Here is a 21021-nt window from a genome sequence, read left to right as displayed (position 1 = left end):
AAGATGTCTGTGGGTCATAGCACCCTCAGTGCCACTGGGGCCTTTAATGATAATTACATCCACCTTGCCCCTGACTAAGTGCTACCACTTGGCCTCTGTATTCCAGAATCCTATCATGTCTACCGACACGAGGGAACCTAGTGTCTCCTACCAAGCGCAGCCTGTTTCCCCTCATCAGGGCATTCTGTATTACCTTGTTAAGTGTTTTCTTTGGACCTGCCTAAGGAACATGATCAGATAGTATGTTCTCCAGTCTCATAAAATAAATCCTTTCTAATATTCTTTCTCTCTAAGACTTCTGACCTGGATACTCTGCCAAAGCCATTCCTGCATATTTATCTAATTTACTATAGGTCATATTCATGTCCAAGCTTCAAGAAAATATCCCCACAGTATATTAGGACCAGTTTACTAAGATATTAAATCCTGAGTGATGAACAATGCTCCCATGTTAATTATATCTCCCCCATCCAGCCTCATTATTCTACCACTCCTGGCCCCACACCTTGAAAATCCACTCCCCAGCACACTCCTCTGTTCCTACTGGCACATGTTAGCCAGGCCCTGGGATTATCTGTCTGAGTATTTCCTCCCAGAACAAGAATATCCCTGTTTACATTATGCTACGATTGCATCTAGTTGTTCTAGAGGCAACAGGTATAGAGGGTGGGCAGATTCTAGACAGGACAAGCATCATTTGGGGAGGCATAAACCTCAGCCAGATCTCTGCATGGTCTCCAAACAAGGGAAGGCTGTTCTGTTCTAACAAGGCAATAGCTCTGTCTGTCCAGAGGATCGGGGAAATTCAGGGGTCCAAAACTGCCAGGCTCATCCACCCAGACGTTCCCATCACAGATCTCAGGGTCCCATTCCTTCCATACGAGGGTGCTGACTTTGTCCCCAAACACCTGACGAGGGTGCACCGAGGAGAACTACCATGAACGACACAGAATGAGGGACTCATAGAGGGGTTTGACCTTGCACAGGCACAGGAGTCAAACCGTCTACACAGTGCTGCTGCCTCCGCATCTGGGGCTGAGTCCAAAGAGAGGGCGGCCGAGGGGAAAGGAAGGGCGGCCAGCACGTGGGAAGGAGCAAGGATAACCCGCAGCCCCGAAGACAAGCTGCAACCCATGAAGGCAAAGAAGAACCTGTCTCTCTCGCTACCTTGATGCCTCCAACTGTGACAAGACAGGCAATCTGGGGGAAAGCCACACACCCTGACCACGGATTCTGAGAAGTTGATGGAGGTGATCCAACAGGAGCTAAAAGAACCGCGGGCCTGGGTAAAGCCGCATGCCAACAATATGACACAGCAGATTGGCAGTGAAGTGTGGGAGCTGCAGCAGGGCCTTGTACCAACCTTCGCATGTAAAAGAAATACGGCTGCTGCCTCACTTCTGCCTTTAAATCCTGCTCAAAATATCTCTTGTGGCCAGCGCTAACCCAGAACCCAAGGGGGAGCTCTGGGAAACGTCATTCTTGGTCTAGCTCAGCTGGCACAGTACAAACCCACCAAAGAAGAAGCATGGCTCTACCACCCTGCAGATTAAATCCCAGGCCTGCTTCTTTACATCATCTGTCCGATCATGGCAGGCAGTAACAATCTTTGCAAATGCTGCCACACAGAATTTTTTCACCGTGTACCCTGCATTGACAGCTGGCTGGCCTATGCCTGTCATTCTCTTGTTTTCCAAGTTTCCAAAGGCAGAAGAGGTCAGTCAACTTCAGAGTCCTTTTATAATTACCACTGTCCCCATGCCACTCAAGTCGCAGAGCTGTGGCATCAAACAACAGTTCGCCTTCCATTCAGTGCCAGTTCTGATGCCTTGAAGGTAAGAGTTTTGGGAACTGTTCTGCCACACATGCCAGGGGTTACCACTGGTGATGTCCCTGCTGCGATCTCACCAGTGAGTGGCCCACCCCAACACCCCGTATCTGAGGTATGCTTCCTAGAACCACTTTAGGTACTGTCTTCACTGGGGCTCTTGTGCACATGATTGATCTGGAAGGTAACCCCAGGAGGAGTGAGGAAGAACTCGGGAGACTGAAAGAGGGAAGAAGGAAAAGCCCATACAAGGATGCATTATCAACTCAATCTAATCTGGACCTTTTGAGGAATGTATGGAATGCCCCTCAGAATTTTCCACCATCAGATCAATACAGAGAAGCATTTCTTCTCAGCTTCCATCCCTCATGGCTGAAGGCTGCCCCCGTGGTCCCTTCACTCCATACACTTCTAGGATATGCCCTCGTGCTGGCTGAGCCAGCTCCCCCTAGGATCCTAAACCTTGGAGCAGGAGTCCGGGTTCTGGGGCAGAAAGTGAAAAATGTGCAGCACATGTATCCGAAATCAGACACCATCAGACTGAAGTGAGTTGGTGAGCTGGAGCCCAGGTGGAGCGTCAGCCCCAGTGGGACTCCAGAGTGAGGCAGACAGGACAGGAGCTCGCGCCCTACAGCTGTCAGAGACAATACTCATCACATAGGTGTGTGTGAGAATTCAATGAGATGCACAAAATGCTGGGCAGATCTCCTAACACAGAAAACTCAATAAATGATAGCTATTACCACTAGGTTAGACACTGATCTAAGACCGTGGCAGAGGCAAAGCATGAGCAAGAAACAGATAAAGGACATATTTCAGAGTTATAAACTGACAGAATGGGGAGAGTGAATGGGTAGGTAGGGAGAGGAGAAGTCCAGGATGTTTCTAGCTAGGGTCCTGGTGGAATGGAGAATGACAGTACCACTAAATAAAATAAAAGCTGGAGGAAGAAGCATTACTCGACCTGACTGTAAGGGACCTGTGGGCTACCCACATGTCTTATGCTCAGCAGGCAGTTGGAAATAACTGATCAGAAACTCAGTGAAGACAGCTAAGCCAAAAACAGACACTGGTAGTAAGTAGTTTAAGCCATGATGATGTTGGGAATTCCCAGGAAGAGCATGTACATTTATAAGAAAAGAGGGCTGACAGTGGATTATCAACATTTACGAGACATGCAGAAAGATGGAGGCCAGGGAAAGAGGGAGATGGGGCAGCCAGCGAAAGAGAAGACCCAGGAGGAAAGGCGCAGTGTCCCTGGGTAAAGGGAAGACAGTACCAACACTTGAGCACCAACTGCTCTGAAAGAGGTTAAGTCAAACAGAGACATTTCCACTGGATCAGGAAAATAGGGAGACCCTGAGGACTGGAGAGGGAACTGTTATTATGCGGGACAGACTGAGATGGGAGCCTGATGTACCAGCGCATCAAAGAGTGAACAAGAGATAAAGAAGTAGAAACAGTTGCATAAACTGCTCTCTCAAAAATGGGTAGAAAAGAGAATGACAGCAAAAACTAGAGGGCCATCAAAGATTTTTTTTTTTTTTTAAACAAGACGATTCAAATGTGTTCGTGGGAAGGAGAGTTTGAGGATGAGGGAAAGGGGAGGGGAAAAAATGGAGTAAACTCTCTGAGGAAGTGGAAGATTGCAAAAAGAGGTGTGAGCACAATCTGACTCAATGCTCTTTATTTAATATGCTTGGATTTATTTTTAATACACCAACAGGAAATATGTATTTAGCATCTAATTTGCTGAGACCAACCTAATAAAGTTATAAAATAACTTTTCTTATGAAATCTTCTCTTTTCTTACTCAACATTACAAAAACATAAGCTTCTTGGATTAATTTTAGTTTCAGTCAAAAGGTGACAATGGTATGCAGTGTGAAACAAATCTTCCTCTGCTATTTTAGTTCTTTTTTCTTTATGTCAGGGGGAAATAAATGATTTCTAAAACAATTTATCAGATAAGCTCGAACCCAGGGGGTGTCCAGAACCATATTGACAGCACACACGTAGCTGCGAATTCTAGAACCCTGAACCCCTGTCCGCAGGGTCCAATTAGCCCAACAGCAGGGAATGTTTGGGCTGGAAAATACGCTAAATAGCTAGCACATCAGGTTCCTTTTAACTGCCAGGTGGTAAGCTATTCTGAAGCTGTTTAGATTTGTGGTTGGGCCTCAAACCATGTCTCTGGACAGCATTCTGCTGGCTGCAGAACAAAGTTATATTTAATATCTGTGTACTTTAAAACAATGCTGCCCACTTTTCTCTTATTGCTGGGGTCACTTACCTTGAAGACTCACTGTACTTCTGGTGTATAAAACAGCAGTGTTTACTTAGCCAACTGATTCTGGAATGACATGATTGGGCCAATGTGAAAACTGAGTCAACAGGAAAACAAATGCTTGTAAAGCAGTAACAAACAGCCTTTTTTTCCAATACGCGTACCAAATAAATTTAACTTAGAGGAACTATAACTAAATATAAAACACTTCAAAAAGAAGAAAAAGAACATTATGCTTACTAAGAATTTTGGCATGATCCAGAGAACATGTTCAGAGAACTGACCTCTGGGAAAGCACAGAAGCATTTCCATGGCTCTGCCTGAAAATCTCTTTTCTGTAAGCTGTTCTACAACATTCCTTAAACTCTCATCTTATAACATGTATACGGTGTCAAATTTTTGTGTGTTTTTCTACACTAAGAATTTTTAAAAGACGAGAATAACAATGTTTTAGAACAATGAAGGGATTTTTCTCTTCTTGAATAAAGAATTGCCTTTGCTTCACAATTCATCGAGGAGAAAAAAAAAAATACATGAGCTCAACACTCCCATACCTTCCGGCCACCAAATCTACAAATGCACCTGTATCCTCTCCCTCTTCCTTTTCATTATACTAGAAGCAAGGGCATTCCCTTATCAGAGGCCAATCCCTCCATCCACTTCATGTCCCCCCTCCTCCCGGGGACCTCACTGCGGCCAGCTATCCCATCTCACTGGTACACGTCAATCTCTCTGGGTAGTGGATTCACCCTAGTGGTCTCTAGCATGTTCTAGCACCACTCATCTTAAAACAACAAAAAATACCCACCTCGAGCCCCCCATTTCTCTCCAGCTAAGTCTTTCTCTTTAATCTCCTCCAGGACCAAGTCTCTCAAAGTTGTTTTCACTTGGACCCAATTCCTCATCCTGTTCCATTCTGGCTTATCCCACCAACTTGCCACCACAGCTGCTCCAGATAAGGTGATCAGCTCACCTGTCGGATCTGACACACACCCAGAAGCCCCGTTTCTCCTGGGCTTCCACAAGCCATAGCACTCCTGGGCATTCCCTCTCAGCGTCCCTTCGAAGCAACTCCTTTTCTACACATCCTCTAAATTTCAGAGTTTTTCAGGGCTCAGTTCTGAGTCCCCTTCCTCTCTACATTCTATGGTCTCTCCTAAGATCATCTCACTTCCACCTGGGCTTTCAAAGTCAGCTAAATGCCAGTGATGCTTGCATCGTGACCTGTAGCACAGACATCTTTTCCAAGCTCCTAACCCTTATCCCACTAATGAATTAAAGCACAGTGTTTTACGTGGGCCTTGGGCCAGATTGCCTGCATTTCAAAACTAGTTCTTGTACTTATTTCCTGGGTAACCCTGAACAAGTCAGGGAATTCTTCTAAGACTCAGTTTCCCTGTAAACTGGAATAATAATAATAGTCATTTCATAAAGTTGTTGTCTGGCTTCAATGAGCTGGTGAAAGCACCTACTAGGTGGCCCTGGCAAGCTTTCACTAGCCCTGATTACTGTTGTCAGATATGGTCACTAGAATACATCAAAAGCATCTCAGACTTGCTTTGATCCACATAAAACCGGATCCCACCTTTTTTGCCCACCCCATATGCATCACCCCTGGTTCACCATCTGTGAGTTCTAAGGCAGAATTCTAAGATGAGCCCCCCATGACCCTTTACATGATCTCCTTCCCCTTGAGGGAAGGAATATATCACTCTTGCAACCAAGGGATTTTTGTAGATGTAACTAAAGTCCTAAATCATTGACCTAATGATAAGAAGATTACCTAGGTAGGCCTGACCCAATGACACAGCCTAGAGAAGAGGACCTATAAGTCAGAGAGTCCAAGCATGGAAGCGCTTGAATTTCCATTACCTAAAGATGGAAGGGCCAAAAGAGAAAGAATGCAGATGGCTTCTACGAGCTGACAGAGGCCCCCTGCCGGCAGCCAGCAAGGAAACTGGGACCTCTGGCCAACAACTACGGAACTAAGATCTGCCAACTGTAAGAATGAGCTTGGAAGTGGATTTTTACCCAGAGCCTCCAGATAAGAATAGCATGACTACCACCTTGATTTCAGCCACGCTAGGAGGACTTTCAACCCATCAGACTGTGAGCTAATAAATGGGTGCTCGTACAAACCTTAAATCTGTGGTAATTAGTTCTGCAGCAATAGAAAATTAATACACTATCTGAACAAAAAGCACCTTCAAACATACATTTGTTCCAGCCCCCAAACCCCCATACCTCACCAAGTTCTGCTGATTCTATCTCCTAAATACATCTCAACATATTCACAATTCTTAATCTGTTCCCTACTCTAAGCTGTATGTTCCATTTGAACTTCCGCAACGGCTCTTAACTGGTTTCCCGTCTCTCAGTCCCCCTGCCTATTCTCCTCATAGCAGCGGGAGCTATTTCTCACTGCACAAAACTAGTCTTGGAAAAATCCTTCATGGCCTCGCACTGCACATAGGGTAATACCTGAACACCTTATCATAACCTTCAAACCCCTGCACAAAGTAGCCCTGGCTACCTTTTCGGCCTCATTTCCCGTGACTCACCTGCTTGGATGTGATGCCCGAGCCACAGAGGCAACCCCGGTGTGCCAAGTAACCCCAGTGCCAGTGACCCTGGTGTGCCAAGCCATTTCCCACATTAGGACCATCTGTGTCACTTCCCCCACTCACCACCCAGTGATAGCCAGGGCCTCGGCTTGAATGCTACTGTTCCACAGAAGCCTCTCCTCACCCCGAACATGATGCCAGCCTACCCAGTTAGACTCCCTCCCAGAGCCCTGTGTTTCTTCACAGAGTTTTTCACAACTGCAAACATATAGTTGGTTGTTGTAGGATTATTCATTTAAGGTCTTTCTCTGAGAGCTAGCTCAATGAGGGTGGGTGCCATACCGAATTTGTTCCTTGCTAAAACCCAGCATCTGGGATGGTGCCAGACACACAGCAGGAATTCAACAGTCCTTAATGGATGAATAAACCCGCCCAACTTACGTGTAGCAAAATTAGGTCAAGATTATGAGGTTGACTTGTGTTTGCACCAATAGATTTATCTTAATCTAGCTGTAATTAGGATGCTTCCTTACAAAACAGATGATGTAAATATAAAGGACAAAGGGGGGCAAGTTCATGGGAAAGTGTCACTGCCAATCTGCTAGGATTCGGCCTTCATGCCCTCTTAAGGCAACAACCAATTTAAGATAGGAGTACAACATTATTCTTATTGCATATTTTGAATAGTTTTTCCTATAGGAAAAAACATATAATTCCACTGCAACACTGATGTGGCTAGAGGAGAGAGTGGTTCAGTTGAGTGATTTTCCAGCTAATGAAGGGATATTCCACTCATGTAGAAAACCACCTCGTACAAAGACAGCCCTGTGTATGGCTCTCCGCCCTTCTGCCAAAAGAATTCGTTTTTAAAAGTATGCCTCTATCTTATTGATTTCTCACTACTTCTCTCATTTATCACTTTAAAAAAAATCAAAAGTGCTATTAATTAAAGACCTCACTTTTTTTTCTTTTAGGAGAAATAAAAAAATAGCAAGAACGCCAGAGACAAAGATTTTAAGAGGCAAAATACTGAATAGAACGTCAAATATCTTCCCATATTGTCCTTAATATTTATGCTCTGTATATAGGTGTTCATAACTGTATTTAATTCTTCCCATGGTCCAGAATAGGTTCAAGGCAAATTATTTGGATTAACTAAAGCATAAGAACGAATAAAGAAAAAGAAAAAAGATTAGAGACATACCATGATATTAGAAAGAGGCTCAAGATGCATGCCAGACCACAATTTTTTGTGATACAGGCCTGAGCTGTGAAGCTTTTTAGCTCCAATTTGGTAAAAGAGGGACCCATTTCACAGCATTCCTAGGGAAAACAGAACAGCTGGTCAAAAGCCCCTCAGCTGGGGTCGGTACTAAGATCGGAAAGGAATGTCTTTTTGGGGATTCCTTAGAGAGGACACCATTCTACTTCTATTAAGAACACTTGTCACCAGTTTCTACTAAAATAGTCGCTTAAATAACGGACTGCTTCACATTGTTATCATACCCAGTTACCCAGGCCTGGGGCAAATGATCTCTTGTTTCAACCAATTTTAAGTATGATTTATTAGTTTCCTATTATTGCCGTTAAAAAAAAATTCAACATAAATTTCATGGTTTATTAACAACCCACATTTGTCTTCCTGCAGCTCTGGAGATCAGAAGTCTGAAACTGGATCTTACAGAGCTCAAATCAAGGTGAGAGCCAAGCTGCACTCTTTGTGGACACTAGAGAAATATCTAATTTTCAACTTCGAGAGGCGGCCCGCACCCCCCAGCTCATGGGCCTCTTCCAGCAGTGGCATGGCTCCAGGCTCTGTTTCCACTGCCACTTCCCCTTCTCTCCCTCTGCTTCCATCCTCACATCCCCGTCCGAGTCTGACCCTCCTGACTCCCTCTTATAAGGACCCTGGGATTGCATGTGGCCCACTTGGGGGTCCATCATCTAGGATAATCTCAAGAGCCTTACCTCAATCACATCCACAAGGTCTCTTTGCCACGCAAGGAAGCATATTCACAGGTTTCAGGTTAGGACATGGACATCTTGAGGAGCATGGGTATCTCTATTCAGCCTACCACACAAGACTCCATCATTTAGCTATTTGCAGCTACCTAAATGGTAAGGAGGGGGTCAGAAAACAGCGTACAAGGCCAAATCTACACGGTAACAGTAAAGCTACCAATAGGGAACTTAAATAAAAAAAAATTTTAATTCAAGAGTTAATAACAGAATCCTTTCAAGTAGCAAGTTCACCTTCCATATTCCAAATAATGTGATATACAAAAATATTATTTACACAATTTTTTTTTTGTCAGGAACACACTGGTTATAAAAAAAAGCAGCACACCTACACAAAAACTTGAGTGTGAAATAAAGTAACTGCAATACCAAGTACTGTACTAAAAACTGGGAACTTGACCTCCCTTCTCTCACTGCAGTCACAGGGGAGAATGCCTACTGAATACTAAGGAAAAAAAAATGTGAGATAGCCAGCTCACTCAGTACTTTAGGAAGGTATGAAGTCCAAGCAGCTTACTTGATTTTTGGAGGAACAGTTACAGCTGAACCCAAAGGGACATTGCTAGGGACAAACATAATGAGGGCAAGATTCTATTTTAGACTCTATTCATCTTCTCTGACAAACTAGAGGAATGTAGGAGTGCTCACACCTTTGAGGTGCATAAAGAGATCTATAATCATTACGGGAGCTCAAAGGAAATAACTTTGACAACCCCTACCTCCCACTGCATTCTGGGACTGACATCTCTCAACAGTGGATTTAATGGCAAAGTTTCAGTCAACACATGATCTGATTATGTTAGATTTTTCCCTAGAGGAGTTTTCACCAAGCATCAGCTTGTTTTCCACAGGACGAATTCCATCCTGCCCACCAAACCACTTATGTCTCCAGAAGCTGAGGTTTCAAGATTCTTTCTTGCTTTGGAGTAGAGATTAATGTTGGGTCTGATAACAGGAGACTTCCCACCTGAGAAGGTTTTTCTCCCCAGCAGATGGCAAATACAAAATATACTTGAATCCCTCTTGACTTAAGGACTGAGGTCTGAGATTTATCCCAGGAATCCAAGATTGGCTTAACATCTCCAAATTAATTAATGTAAGAGACCACATCGATAAAACAAAAAACATCACATGATCATCTGCATCGATGCAAAATAAGCATTTAACAAAACCCAATGCCTTTTCATGATAAAAACACCCAAATAGACTAGGAAAAAAAAAACTCCTCAACTTGATACAGGGCATCTATAAAAAACCGACAGCTAACCTCATACTTAACTTAAAAGACTAAATCTTCTCCCCTAAGATCAGGAACAAGGCAAGAAGGTGTGCTCTCACCAATTCTACTGAACACTGCACTAAAGGTTCCAGCCAGGGCAATTAAGCAAAAAAAAAAAAAAAAAAAAAAAAAGGAATTAAAGACATGCACATTGAAAAGGAAGAAGTAAAACTATCTCTATTTGCAGATCTTATAAGTAGAAAACTTCTTTCTTATAAGTAGAAAATCCCAAGACAGCCACTAAAAAACTATTGGAACTAATAAACTAATTCAGCAAGGTTGCAGGATACAAGTTCAAGATACAGAAATAAATTGTATCTCTATATATTTACAATGAACAAACCAGAAATTAAAGTTAAAAAATCCTTTTACAATAACATCAAAAAATAAAATAGTAATAAAGTTAACGAAAGAAATACAAACCTATACTTTGAAAACTACAAAATGTTGGGCGCCTGAGTGGCTCTGTCTCTTAAGTGTCTGTCTTTGTTCAGGTCATGATCTCGGTGTCCTGGGATGGAGCCTGTGAGCCCAGGATAGGCTCCCTGCCCACTGGGGAATCTGCTTCTTCCTCTGTGCCTTCCCCTGCTTGTGTGCACTCTCTCTTAAATAAGTACATAAAATCTTAAAAATCAACAACAACACAAAAAACCACAGAATGTTTTTAAAAGAAATGAAAGAAGATCTAAATAAATGAAAAAACATTCTCATGCTCCTGGATCAAAGGACTTAATATGCTAAAATTGCAATACTCCCAAAATTGACCTACAGGTTCAATGTGATCCCTACCAGAATTCTAATTGGCTTCTTTGCAGAAACTGACAAGCTAATCCGAAAATTCCTATGGTAATTCAGGAGACCCAGAATAGCCAAAACCATTTGGAAAAAAGAAAAACAAGATTGGAGGACTCACACTTACAAATTTCAAAACTTAACTGAAAGGTTACAGTAGTCAACACAGTGTGGTGCTGGCATAAGGATAGAGAGTCTAGAAATAAATCCATATATCTATGATCAATTGATTTTTGACAAGAGTGCCAAGACAATAAAATGGGGAAAGAATAGTCTTTCAACAAATGGATCAAAAACCTAAATGTAACAGCTCAGACCATAAACTCTTAGAAAAAAATAGGCATAAATCTTCTTAACGCTGGGTTAGTCAATGATTTCTTAGATACAACACCAAAAGAACAAGAAGCCAAAGAAAAGAGATAAATTGGACTTCATCAAAATTAAAGCCTTTTGTGCCTATAAAGATACCACTAAATAAATAAAAATGAAAACAAAAAAGCAAAAAGACAGCTCACTTTCTGGGAGAAAATATTTGCAAGTCACATGTTTGGTAAGAGACTTTTATGTAAAATACATTAAGATTGACATTTCAATAATAAAAAGACAAACTAACCAATTAAAAAATGGGCAAAAGGATGGGAACAGACATTTCTCCAAACATACACAAATGGCTAATAAGCACATGAAAAAACGCTTAACATTGTTAGTCATTAGGGAAACACAAATCAAAATCACAATAAGATACCACCTCATACTCACTAGGATGGCTACAAGTAAAAAGATAACAAATGTTAAAAAGGATGTAGAGAAACTGGAGCTCTTGTACATTGCTACTGGGACTGGAAAGTGGTACAGCCACTTTGGAAAAGTTACAAAGTTAAACACAGACTTACCATGTGATCCAGTAATTTTGCTCTTGGAATGTACCCAAGAGAAACAAAAACATAGACCCACACAAGAAAACTTGTACACAAATGTACATAGCAGCATTATTCACAATAGCCAAAAGGTGAAAACAACCCAAATGTCAGTCAACTAATGAAGAGATAAACAAAATATGGCATAGCCATACAATGGAATAGTATCTGTCAATTAAAAAAAAAAAGCAAAGATATATGCTGTAACATGGATGAATCTTGAAAACACTATGTTCAGTGAAAGAAGTCAGTCATAAAAGGCTACATACTGTAAGAGTCTATTATATGAAATGTCCCTAGGCAAATGTACAGAGACAGAAAGTAGAATTAGCAGTTGCCTAGGGCTGGGGATGGGTGGTGAAAATGTGGAGTGGCTGATATAAATGGGCAAGACGTTTCTTTTTAGGGTGATGGAAACGTTCTAAAATTAGATTGTGGCGATGGCTGTGTAACTCTATAAATACACTAAAATTCACTAAATTGTGCAACTAAAACAAGTGGATTTTATGTAAATTACATCTCAAAAACTCTGCCTAATAAACATTGCGGCCAGGCATCCGCTCAGTTGGTTAAGTAAGTGTCTTCAGCTCAGGTCATGGTCCTGGAGTCCCAGGATCAAGTCCTGCCTTGGGCTCCCTGCTCAGCCGGGAGTATGCTTCTCCCTCTGACCCTCCTCCGCTCGTGCGCTCTCTCTCATTCTCTCTCACAACCTCTCTCAAATAAATAAATAAAATCTTTTTTAAAAATTAAAATAAAAAAATAAACATCGCTGCATCCACCTTGCTCTTTCTCTCCAATCACTTGTTCTGGAGGAGCCAGCTGTTACATCTCGAGGACATTCAAGCAGCTGTAGAGAAAGGTCCCCACAGCAAGGAAATGAAGCATCCTGCCAAGAACATGAGAGTAACCTGTCTTAGAAGGGGAATCTCCAGCCCCAGACAAGTCTGCAGGTGACTGCAGTTCTGGCCAACAGCCTGACTACAATCTCATGAGAGATCCTGAGTCAGAAGCATCAAGCTAAGCAACTCCTGAATTCCTGACCCATAGAAATCATGTTGCTTAAGCCACTAAGTTTTGGGGTGATTTGCTACACAACAATATATAATTAATACTCCTTCCTTAACCCTCTCCTCAGCGTTAGGCTCTCTCTCCTGATGAAGGACGTTTAAGGAAATGTCTTCCCAGCAACCTTTCCTCTCCTAAGAGTTTGGTTTCACCCCCATCTGCATGTTCACTGTAATAACTGTCACGTTACTAAATCATGATCCCATTCCCCGGCCTTAACTGAATGATCTGAAAGTAGGCATCTGACCAAAGCCATGTCAGTAAGGTCTTGCCCTGAAATTTCTATATCTGAAGTTGTGGAAAAGGTAGTACCTCTCCAACACCTAAAGCTGGAAGATGTAAAACTTGGGGTCTGTCAGCAGCCATTTTCTTTCCCATGTGGGAAAAGGCAGATAGCAGTGGAGAAGGGTGAAGCCCATCACATGGAAATAAGAAAATGTTCAAGATGGAGGGAGTACAGAAAACATATGTCTCTGGTTCCAAGGATTCCTGACGCAACCTTGCCCTTCCAATGGGAAGAATCTGTCTTGTGATCCCACCATCTAAAACAGCACTCAGTATATAAGAGGTAATGAGATATTTATGAAATAAATGAATGGGTAAGGCAATCCAATAATCTTCCAATAATACCCCCCTCTTTTTTTTTTTTTTTTTTGCTGTTGTTCAACAGAGAGATTTGATTATTTGAAACCTAAAAGTTCTAACCTCTTTTTTGTTACCTTTATACTCTGTATATCTATTATTATATTTATGGCAATGTATCCTAATTATAGGCTCACATGGTCTCCTCCCCTACTATCAGAGAGCAAGACATTTGCTTACTCATTTTTGGTATCATCAGTACCATTTAGTCTAGAAAATAGAAAGTGTCAAGAAATGTATGTTTAACTGATGTAATCAATCCTTTACTCTTCTTCATTCTTCAGTTTTTATAATTAATGTCCCCAATTTATCAACTACCTAACATCTACAAGACACTGGAAAATACAATAAGCCATTGCTTGTTGCTTGGTCCTGCATTTTCATCTATTCAATGAATTCATTCAACAAAATCTGAGTTAGATATTATTGAAGATATATACACAGGCTGCTAAGCAGTAGCGGGGATCATGGGCAGTTCTACTTCAGATGGCAAGACATACGCAGAAAAAGATGATAGCCAGCAATGTGACATAGGCCAAGCACCAAATGAGTGATTTAGTTTCTAAGTTGCATGGGGTTAATCTGCACACTTTAAGGAAAGGTACCATCATGGAGTGATCCTCAGACTTTACACGCAACCAACATCTGAGTGCCCCACGTGTGTGCTCTTCCAGCAGGCTTGCATTCAACACTCACACTTAGTAGTCGAGAGATATGAGTCTGAAAGAGTCAAGTCACTTGCCCAAGTCTACACAGCAAGTAAGTGGCAGAGCTAGGATTTAGAATGAAGTCTTCCAGTTCCATGTCCGGGTATACTATGCTACTCAGTCTACACAACTGGAACACTTCCCATGGGACTTTCATTGGCTTTGCATTGATCCTAGAGCATGCAGTACGGTGTTGGGCACATATGGGCAGTCACCAACTGCTGACTTGATACGGCTAGAATGTTTGTCCACATTTTGAGAAGCAAAGGACCATATCAGATCAAATTACTTTGGTGCCTATTATAGTATCATGTGATGACAAGCATGCAGTTGGCTGAAGATGAGCAAATCTTTCAAGTTATATTTTAACAGTACTTTTGACCACTATATCCGGTCAGTTGTTCCAATGTTCAGCAATAAATCAAAATGACTGTTCATTTCCTTTGACAGTTAACAGTACTAACGAATTCAGTATAATCTCACCATTATCAGAAAAATTTCTAAAACGCACACTTGAAGGTGATGATTCACATGGTTAACAGGGAAGGAAAAGTAAAGCAGTACTCACTGCTTTCTACAAAACTAGCACTGTTTGCAAAACCAGAAACTAAGCAGTTGGTTGACTACTAATAACAAGCAGGTTTGCTGCACCATGGTCAGTGGCTGAGGAGCATATGACTTCAAGTAGCTCTTGTGATACAGCATAATTCTACATATATAAATCAGTGAATTATTACATAAGATTCTTGGAAAAGAAATTCCAAATCTCCACTTCAAGGAGCACCTCACACTGAAACCTGGCACAAATCAGATATTAGTACTGAATAAATGTTTACTGAAAAAAATGACTTAACGTCCCTTTGAAAACGTAAGTTGTCTATTAAATGGAGAGAGAAAATAAAACCAACCATACCCACACAGGTTATGTTACGAACTGAAAAAGATTATGGGGTAACTAGCTCAAGATACATAAGAAATTCACAAGGACCCCCCAAAAAAATGTTGAAATGAGTAAACATGCATTCGACATCCTTCTTAAATTAAGTCACCACGCTGGCCCTCAGTGGAATGTTAACCAGTCATCTCATTAGAAATGAAAATGAAAAGAACAGGTGACAGATCTAACTTTACAATCTGTTCAAAATGGTAACAAGGTGTACTTGGCGTACACCTGAAATCTGCTGCATAAGATCTGTGTCTACATAATAAAAAAGTATCTCTACATGCCAAACAAGCTGAATCATAAAACTTAATAAACGCTCACGAGAACACTGAATAGTAAGAATGCACTCTTTAAATGTATTAAAATGTATTGTCCAGAAATGAAAAAGTATCTCTAATACCAGACTGGGCTCCACAAATCTCAACCCCAACTGTACTGATTAGTCCAAATAAACATTTTCCAAAATGAACAACTCGGACCCATACAACGAATCAAGCAATCTAACAAGTATGAAGCTTGGGACAACTCTAGTGATTTGAAACGTTAGAATATTAGAACGTGAGCGCCTGAGCGGACGGGTTTAGCCGCTTTTACTTAGAGCTTTACAGCAAGAGACCTCTGAAAGAATTCAAGGCCAAGTATAGTATTTCATGAAAATTGCAAATAAAAGCGCTCAGACCCTGGAGCCCGCGATCCCTCTCCGCCTCTGTAGAGACCGGACTCATGAAAAGCCCTGGGGACAGCAACCCTTTCAGCTCGTTCGTCCAGGACCCCGGCACCTTAGGGGAGGGCTCCACAAACGCCCACCGGGACCACCTCTAGGGAAGCAGAGGAGTGCAGGAGAAGCGAGTCAGGCTCCAAACCAAAGCGTCGTTCACCCCACACTGAGGAAGGCGCACCTTTCCCCCCGGACAGGATGCAGTGACAGCGCTGTCACCTGTGCGGGAAGGGTGCGCGAAGACATCCTCGGAGACTAGTGCCAACAGGCAGAGCGGTCCGCCGCTCCGCGGGCCCCAACGCCCCGCGCCCGCCGCGCATTCCCGGGCTCGGGAAAACTTTCGGCCCGCGCCCCCCAACCCAGAGGTGCGCCCCCACCGCTAGGGACCCCCGGGCTCCCGCCCCGCCCTCGAGGCCCCGCCCCGGGCCCGCCCCCCGCGCCCACTTCCCGGCCCCGCGCCCCCGGCCCGCGCGGGCACCCGCGTGCCCTCGGGGCGTGCCCCCGCGCTGGGCCCGGCCGCCAGAGGGCGGGGTCGCTCACCCGTCCGCAGCTCGTGCTTGACAGTGAGGAGCTGCTCTCCTCCGGCGCCGCCGTCCCCGCTGGTCCCCGCGGCGCCGCCGCCGCCGCTGCCGCCCTCCTCCATCTTCTCCCTTTTCCGATCCCGCGGGGTCCTACGCGGGGACCCGGGAGACAGCGGACGCCCGGCCCCTCGGAGCTTCCAGCTGCAGCCCCAGGAGCCGGGGTGCGGCGGTTCCAGAACTCGGACGCAGCGACGAGTCTCTTTCCCGCTCTGGCTGCACGGCTCGCTCCTCCGCCTCCTCCCCCTTCGGCGGGCACCGCTAGTACCGCTCAACCAAACCGCCCCCTGTCCGCCGCCTCCTCCTTCGGGCCGCTCCGCCCACAGTCAGCAAGGTAGAGGAGCCATTCTAGCCGCTATCGCTTATTGGGTACAGGGCGCGCGCATCTGTCAGCGCCGGTTCTCATTGGGCAACCCTCTCTACGCTTCAGGGGCCGCCCCGCCCCTCTCCTCGAATTGTTGTTGCTTGGCGGGGAGGCTGGAGAGGGAGAAACGCTACCACTCCGATTGGTGAGAACTGAGATTCTGCCCCGCCCATTTCCGCTGGTGCGCACGCGCAGTTAGGACCTTCTCTTCTCTGACCTCCCCAGAACGGTCACACCCCTTATTCCCCAGCTCCGATCTGTTAGTAAACAGTGTCTAGTAGTCAGGAGGCGCTCGGAGTCTGTGATTGGCTATTGCTGAAAGAGGCGGGGAGGGCTGATTGGAACGTTTGGTCCGCCAATCACGGTGGACAGAGGAGGGGCCTGAAGGGAAGCGCTCCTCGCGCACGTGTTTGCGAACGTCTGAGGGTCCTAGCAGGCGAGCCACAGAGGTGTGCCCAGCTGGAAGACGGCGTGTCTTAGGTGTTACTTGCGTTAGTGTGCTCTGTACTACTTAAGTGGAATTTGTGCGTAAGTGCAGGTAGTTCTTAGACATTGCAAAAATTAACAACCCCAGCTCGCCGTAAGGACGTTTGCAAAGGACAGAAATTTCTATTTTGCTCAAGATACATCCAAAAGCACCAAATGAATACAGAGATTAGTAAAAATACAATAAAATCCCTGTTCCTAAACAGCTTTCAATACAAACGTGAGAAACAATTTGTATGTACACAGGAAATATAAAGCAGAATATGAAACAAAATGGTCAAACAATTGCTCAGATGGCAATGATTATTCTCTCTAGGGGAGCTGAGAAAGGCTGTTAGGGCAAGGAGGAATTTGAGATAACCAAGTTAAAGGATGGGTAAGATAGAAATAGCAGCAGTAGACATTTCATGCAGAAATGGTTACTGTGAGCATCATCCTAGAGGTAGAGAGGGCAAGGGTGGGTTAAGTAATTGGTAAGACTGGATGGAAGTAGGACCTAAGAGAGGTAAAAAGGTAAGGTGCTGTCAGACAATGGAGAACATTGACTGCCATGCTAAATAGTGCAGGTTTTATTTAGTACAGGTTGGGGAGTCCTAAAGAGTAGGTACAATATGAAAGCTATTCTTTTGGAAGTTAGCTTCAGTTACAGTGAGAAGGATGGACTGAAGAGAGGAAAAAAACAGGACAAGAACACTGTTGCAAAGATAGTTAATCTGAAAAGTAAAATAGCCATTTGTTTTACCAGCAAAAGAAGTTTATTCAGGAATTGCGGAGAATTACAACTTGGGATTCACAGGCTGGGCTAAAACCGGAGGCAAATACAATAAACAAAGGAGAGAAATGATTTTTAATGGAGAAAGAGGAAGTTGGCAGGGGTTGTTTTGAAGGAAAGTTTATTGGAGAAAAGCAAAAGTTCAGGGGAATGATGGTTTCTTATTGGCTGAGTTGCATGGGTAGTCAGTTTCATGTAGGAGAGGCAATGTACATCTTTCCCTGTTGGATCTGTAGCTAAGGATTCTTTCCTCTTGTCTGTTCACTTGCTGGAGTCTGTAATTGCCAATTTCCCCCCCTATATTGCTGCGGAATAGTAGGCTTCCCCTTCCAACTCCTGACTCCACCTTGGTGAGGTTTCCTTTTTTTTTTAATTTTTCCCAGAATTTATGGGGGCCTAATTTCTGGCAGTGGACCTGAGAATGGGAAAGGAGGAAGATTAAAGACGGGCATTTGGATGTAATTCACATACAAGTGACTTTTTAAACAAAGCATGGATTAGGTCAAAAATCAGCAAGCACTTTCTGTAAAGGACCAAGCAGTAAATTTTTTAGGCTTTGCAGCCAAGAGGTCTCTTTCACAGCTACTCAACTCTACTGTTGTAGTTGTAAAAGCCATAAACAATAAGTAAACTAATGGACATGGCTATGTTCCAATAAAGCTTTATATATGGACGTGCAGTTAAATTTCACATAATTTTCATATGACAAAGTATATTCTTCTCCTTTTAATTCTTTTCAACCATTTAAAAATATAAAAGCCATTCTTAGCTCTTGGGCTATAGAAAAGCAGGCAGTAACCAGATTTGGCCTGCAGACCATAGTTCGCAGACTCCTAGATTAGACTGGATTAGACTGCTATGGAAGAGAAAGCAGAGAAGCCTTGACAGCCCCTTCAGGTTGCCTGAGCAACCTGGGCTTACCTGCCTGGAACATTTATCCCACTAAATCATGACTGCCTACTCATTTGCCTTTCTTCTGCACAAGTAGTGTGCTATCTGGAACCAGGGAAAGACTGCATACAATTGTTCATTTGTTCACTCAACAACTTTTGCAGCAGCTATATACCAAGTATTGTGAAAGACACAAGAAACACAGTGGAAGCAAAACAGATGTAATCCTTGCTCTCGTAGAGCCTATGGTCTAGAATGGAAATAAATATTAAGTAATCACATAAATATAAACTTGCCATAGAGATTACGTTGTAAAGGAAAATAAAAGACTGTTACAATAAAATATAATGGGGGGAGGCTGATTTAGTTTGGAGGAACTTGAAGGCCTTAATAAGGAAGTATTATTTAAGCTGATTCTTTAAAGATGAGTAGGCTTTAACCAGGATGTGGCAAAAACTAGCCTGGCGCTCACCAATCTCATTTCCTCTTCCTGGACACACAGGAAAACAGTTTTTCCCCCCTTTGCCGTTAAGCAAGGGTCATGTGACTGTGATCTGGCCAATGGGGTATGGGCAGATGTGATGTATGCCATTTCCAGGCCTGGCCAGAGAACCCCCTGCATAACCACTCATGCTTTCTTCTCTTCCCATAGCAACTACAAAGGTCATGTTTTGAATATGGGGGTACCACCTGAAGAAGAGCCACCCTGACCTACATCAGACTGTGATGTAAACCATAAATGAACCTGAGGCATAAGCTACCAAGGTGTTGGTTTTGTTTGATACCAAAGCAAAGTATCGCCTACCCTGACTATTTTGTAAGGGAATTGTTGGAAGGGGAAGGGGGAGAAAATTTTAGGATGATGCAGATGCCAAGTCCTGAGGCAGGCAAAGAGTCTATGTATTTTAGGGGTTGAGAGAAAGTCAGTGGGACCATAACGCAATGAGCAAAAGATGAAGTCAAGGAGGCAGAGACGCAATCATGAATTCATATTCCATGAATATGGAAGGCCTTATTAATATTTCTGGAGTTTTTCCTGTGTGAAGTCCAAAGCAATGGAAAGAATATAAACAAGAGAATGATACAATGGAATATTATTTTCAAAAGGCCCCTGCGATTAGTGTTTGGAGCCTAGGCTGGAAGAAGCAAGAGGGGATACAGGGAGACCAGTTGGGTGGTTATCACTGTAGTATGGGCAAAAAGTGACAGTGAATGCAGTAGATATGGTAAGGAATGGAATGTTTCTAGATATGTATTTTGGACATCATAAAGGACTGGATTTGCTGAGTGAGGAAAAGGGGGCACCTAAAATGACACCGAGGATTTTTAGCATGAGCAACTAGGTGATAGAAGAGGGTAGAGCTATCATTTAATGAGAGGGGTGAGTTAAAGGAAGAGCACACTACCAGAGGGAAGATTTTTGAGACATCCAAGACAGTATTAAGTAGCTATGTGGCTATGAGAGTCTAGAGCTCTGCAGAGAGGTCGAGGATAGAAATATATATATATTTAGGAATCGCTGGCAGATAGATGGTATTTGAGGCCAGAGATAGGAATAAGATTGCCTGGGGCAAAAATGTACAGAAGGAAGAAAGGAAAAGCCAAGGACTGAAGTCTAAGGAATTTCAGCACTGAGATATTGGAATGAGAAGGTAGGGTTGCAGGTACAGGAAGAAAACGCACAGAGTTTTGTGTCTCGGAAGCTAAAGTGTCTCTAGGGAGGGAGGGGTCAGCTGAAGCCCATGCCCTGAGAGGTCACATAAGAGAAGGTCTGGAAAGATTCTGCTCAATTTGCCAACTTGGGTGTCATTGGTGACAAGATCCAGAGTGGTTTTTGTAAAGCTAACGGGAGGTGAAGGGGTAGAAATAGTGTGTGTGGACATATTTTTCCAGGAGTTTTCTCCCTGAAGAAATAGAGAAGGAAGGCCCTAGCTGGAGGAACCCAGGGAGGTTTTTTTGTGTTTTTTTTTTCTTTTTATTTTCAAAAGTTTTTTTAATTCCAGAAGAGTTGCGAAAGCAATACAGTTTCCCCATACCCTTCATTTAGCTCCCTCTAATATTAATATGTTACATACCACAGTTCAATCAATAACACTGAGAAATTAACATTTTTAAAATATTACTAAATTATAGACTCCACCAATTTCACCAGTTTACCCATAAAAATAA

At 43.3% G+C, this 21021-nt stretch overlaps 1 protein-coding gene across 2 annotated transcripts in view; it reads right to left on the bottom strand.

Annotated features, from left to right (window-relative positions):
• The window catches only part of RPS6KA5 (ribosomal protein S6 kinase A5), a 175797-nt gene extending 159147 nt beyond the window's left edge, over nt 1-16650 (bottom strand). The window contains exon 1 of one of the 2 annotated variants that reach the window (XM_047736460.1): nt 16302-16650. In XM_047736460.1, coding sequence (XP_047592416.1) covers nt 16302-16404 — 103 coding nt within the window. In that variant the 5' untranslated portion in view covers nt 16405-16650. The remainder of the gene's footprint in view (nt 1-16301) is intronic. The other variant, XM_047736458.1, reaches the window with a different exon arrangement.
• Nucleotides 16651-21021: the final 4371 nt, after the last annotated feature.

Source organism: Lutra lutra, chromosome 7, assembly GCF_902655055.1.
Source record: "Lutra lutra chromosome 7, mLutLut1.2, whole genome shotgun sequence".
Taxonomy (NCBI): domain Eukaryota; kingdom Metazoa; phylum Chordata; class Mammalia; order Carnivora; family Mustelidae; genus Lutra; species Lutra lutra.
The sequence above is the reverse complement of the archived record's forward strand: the minus strand, read 5'-3'. Positions and strand labels throughout refer to the sequence as shown.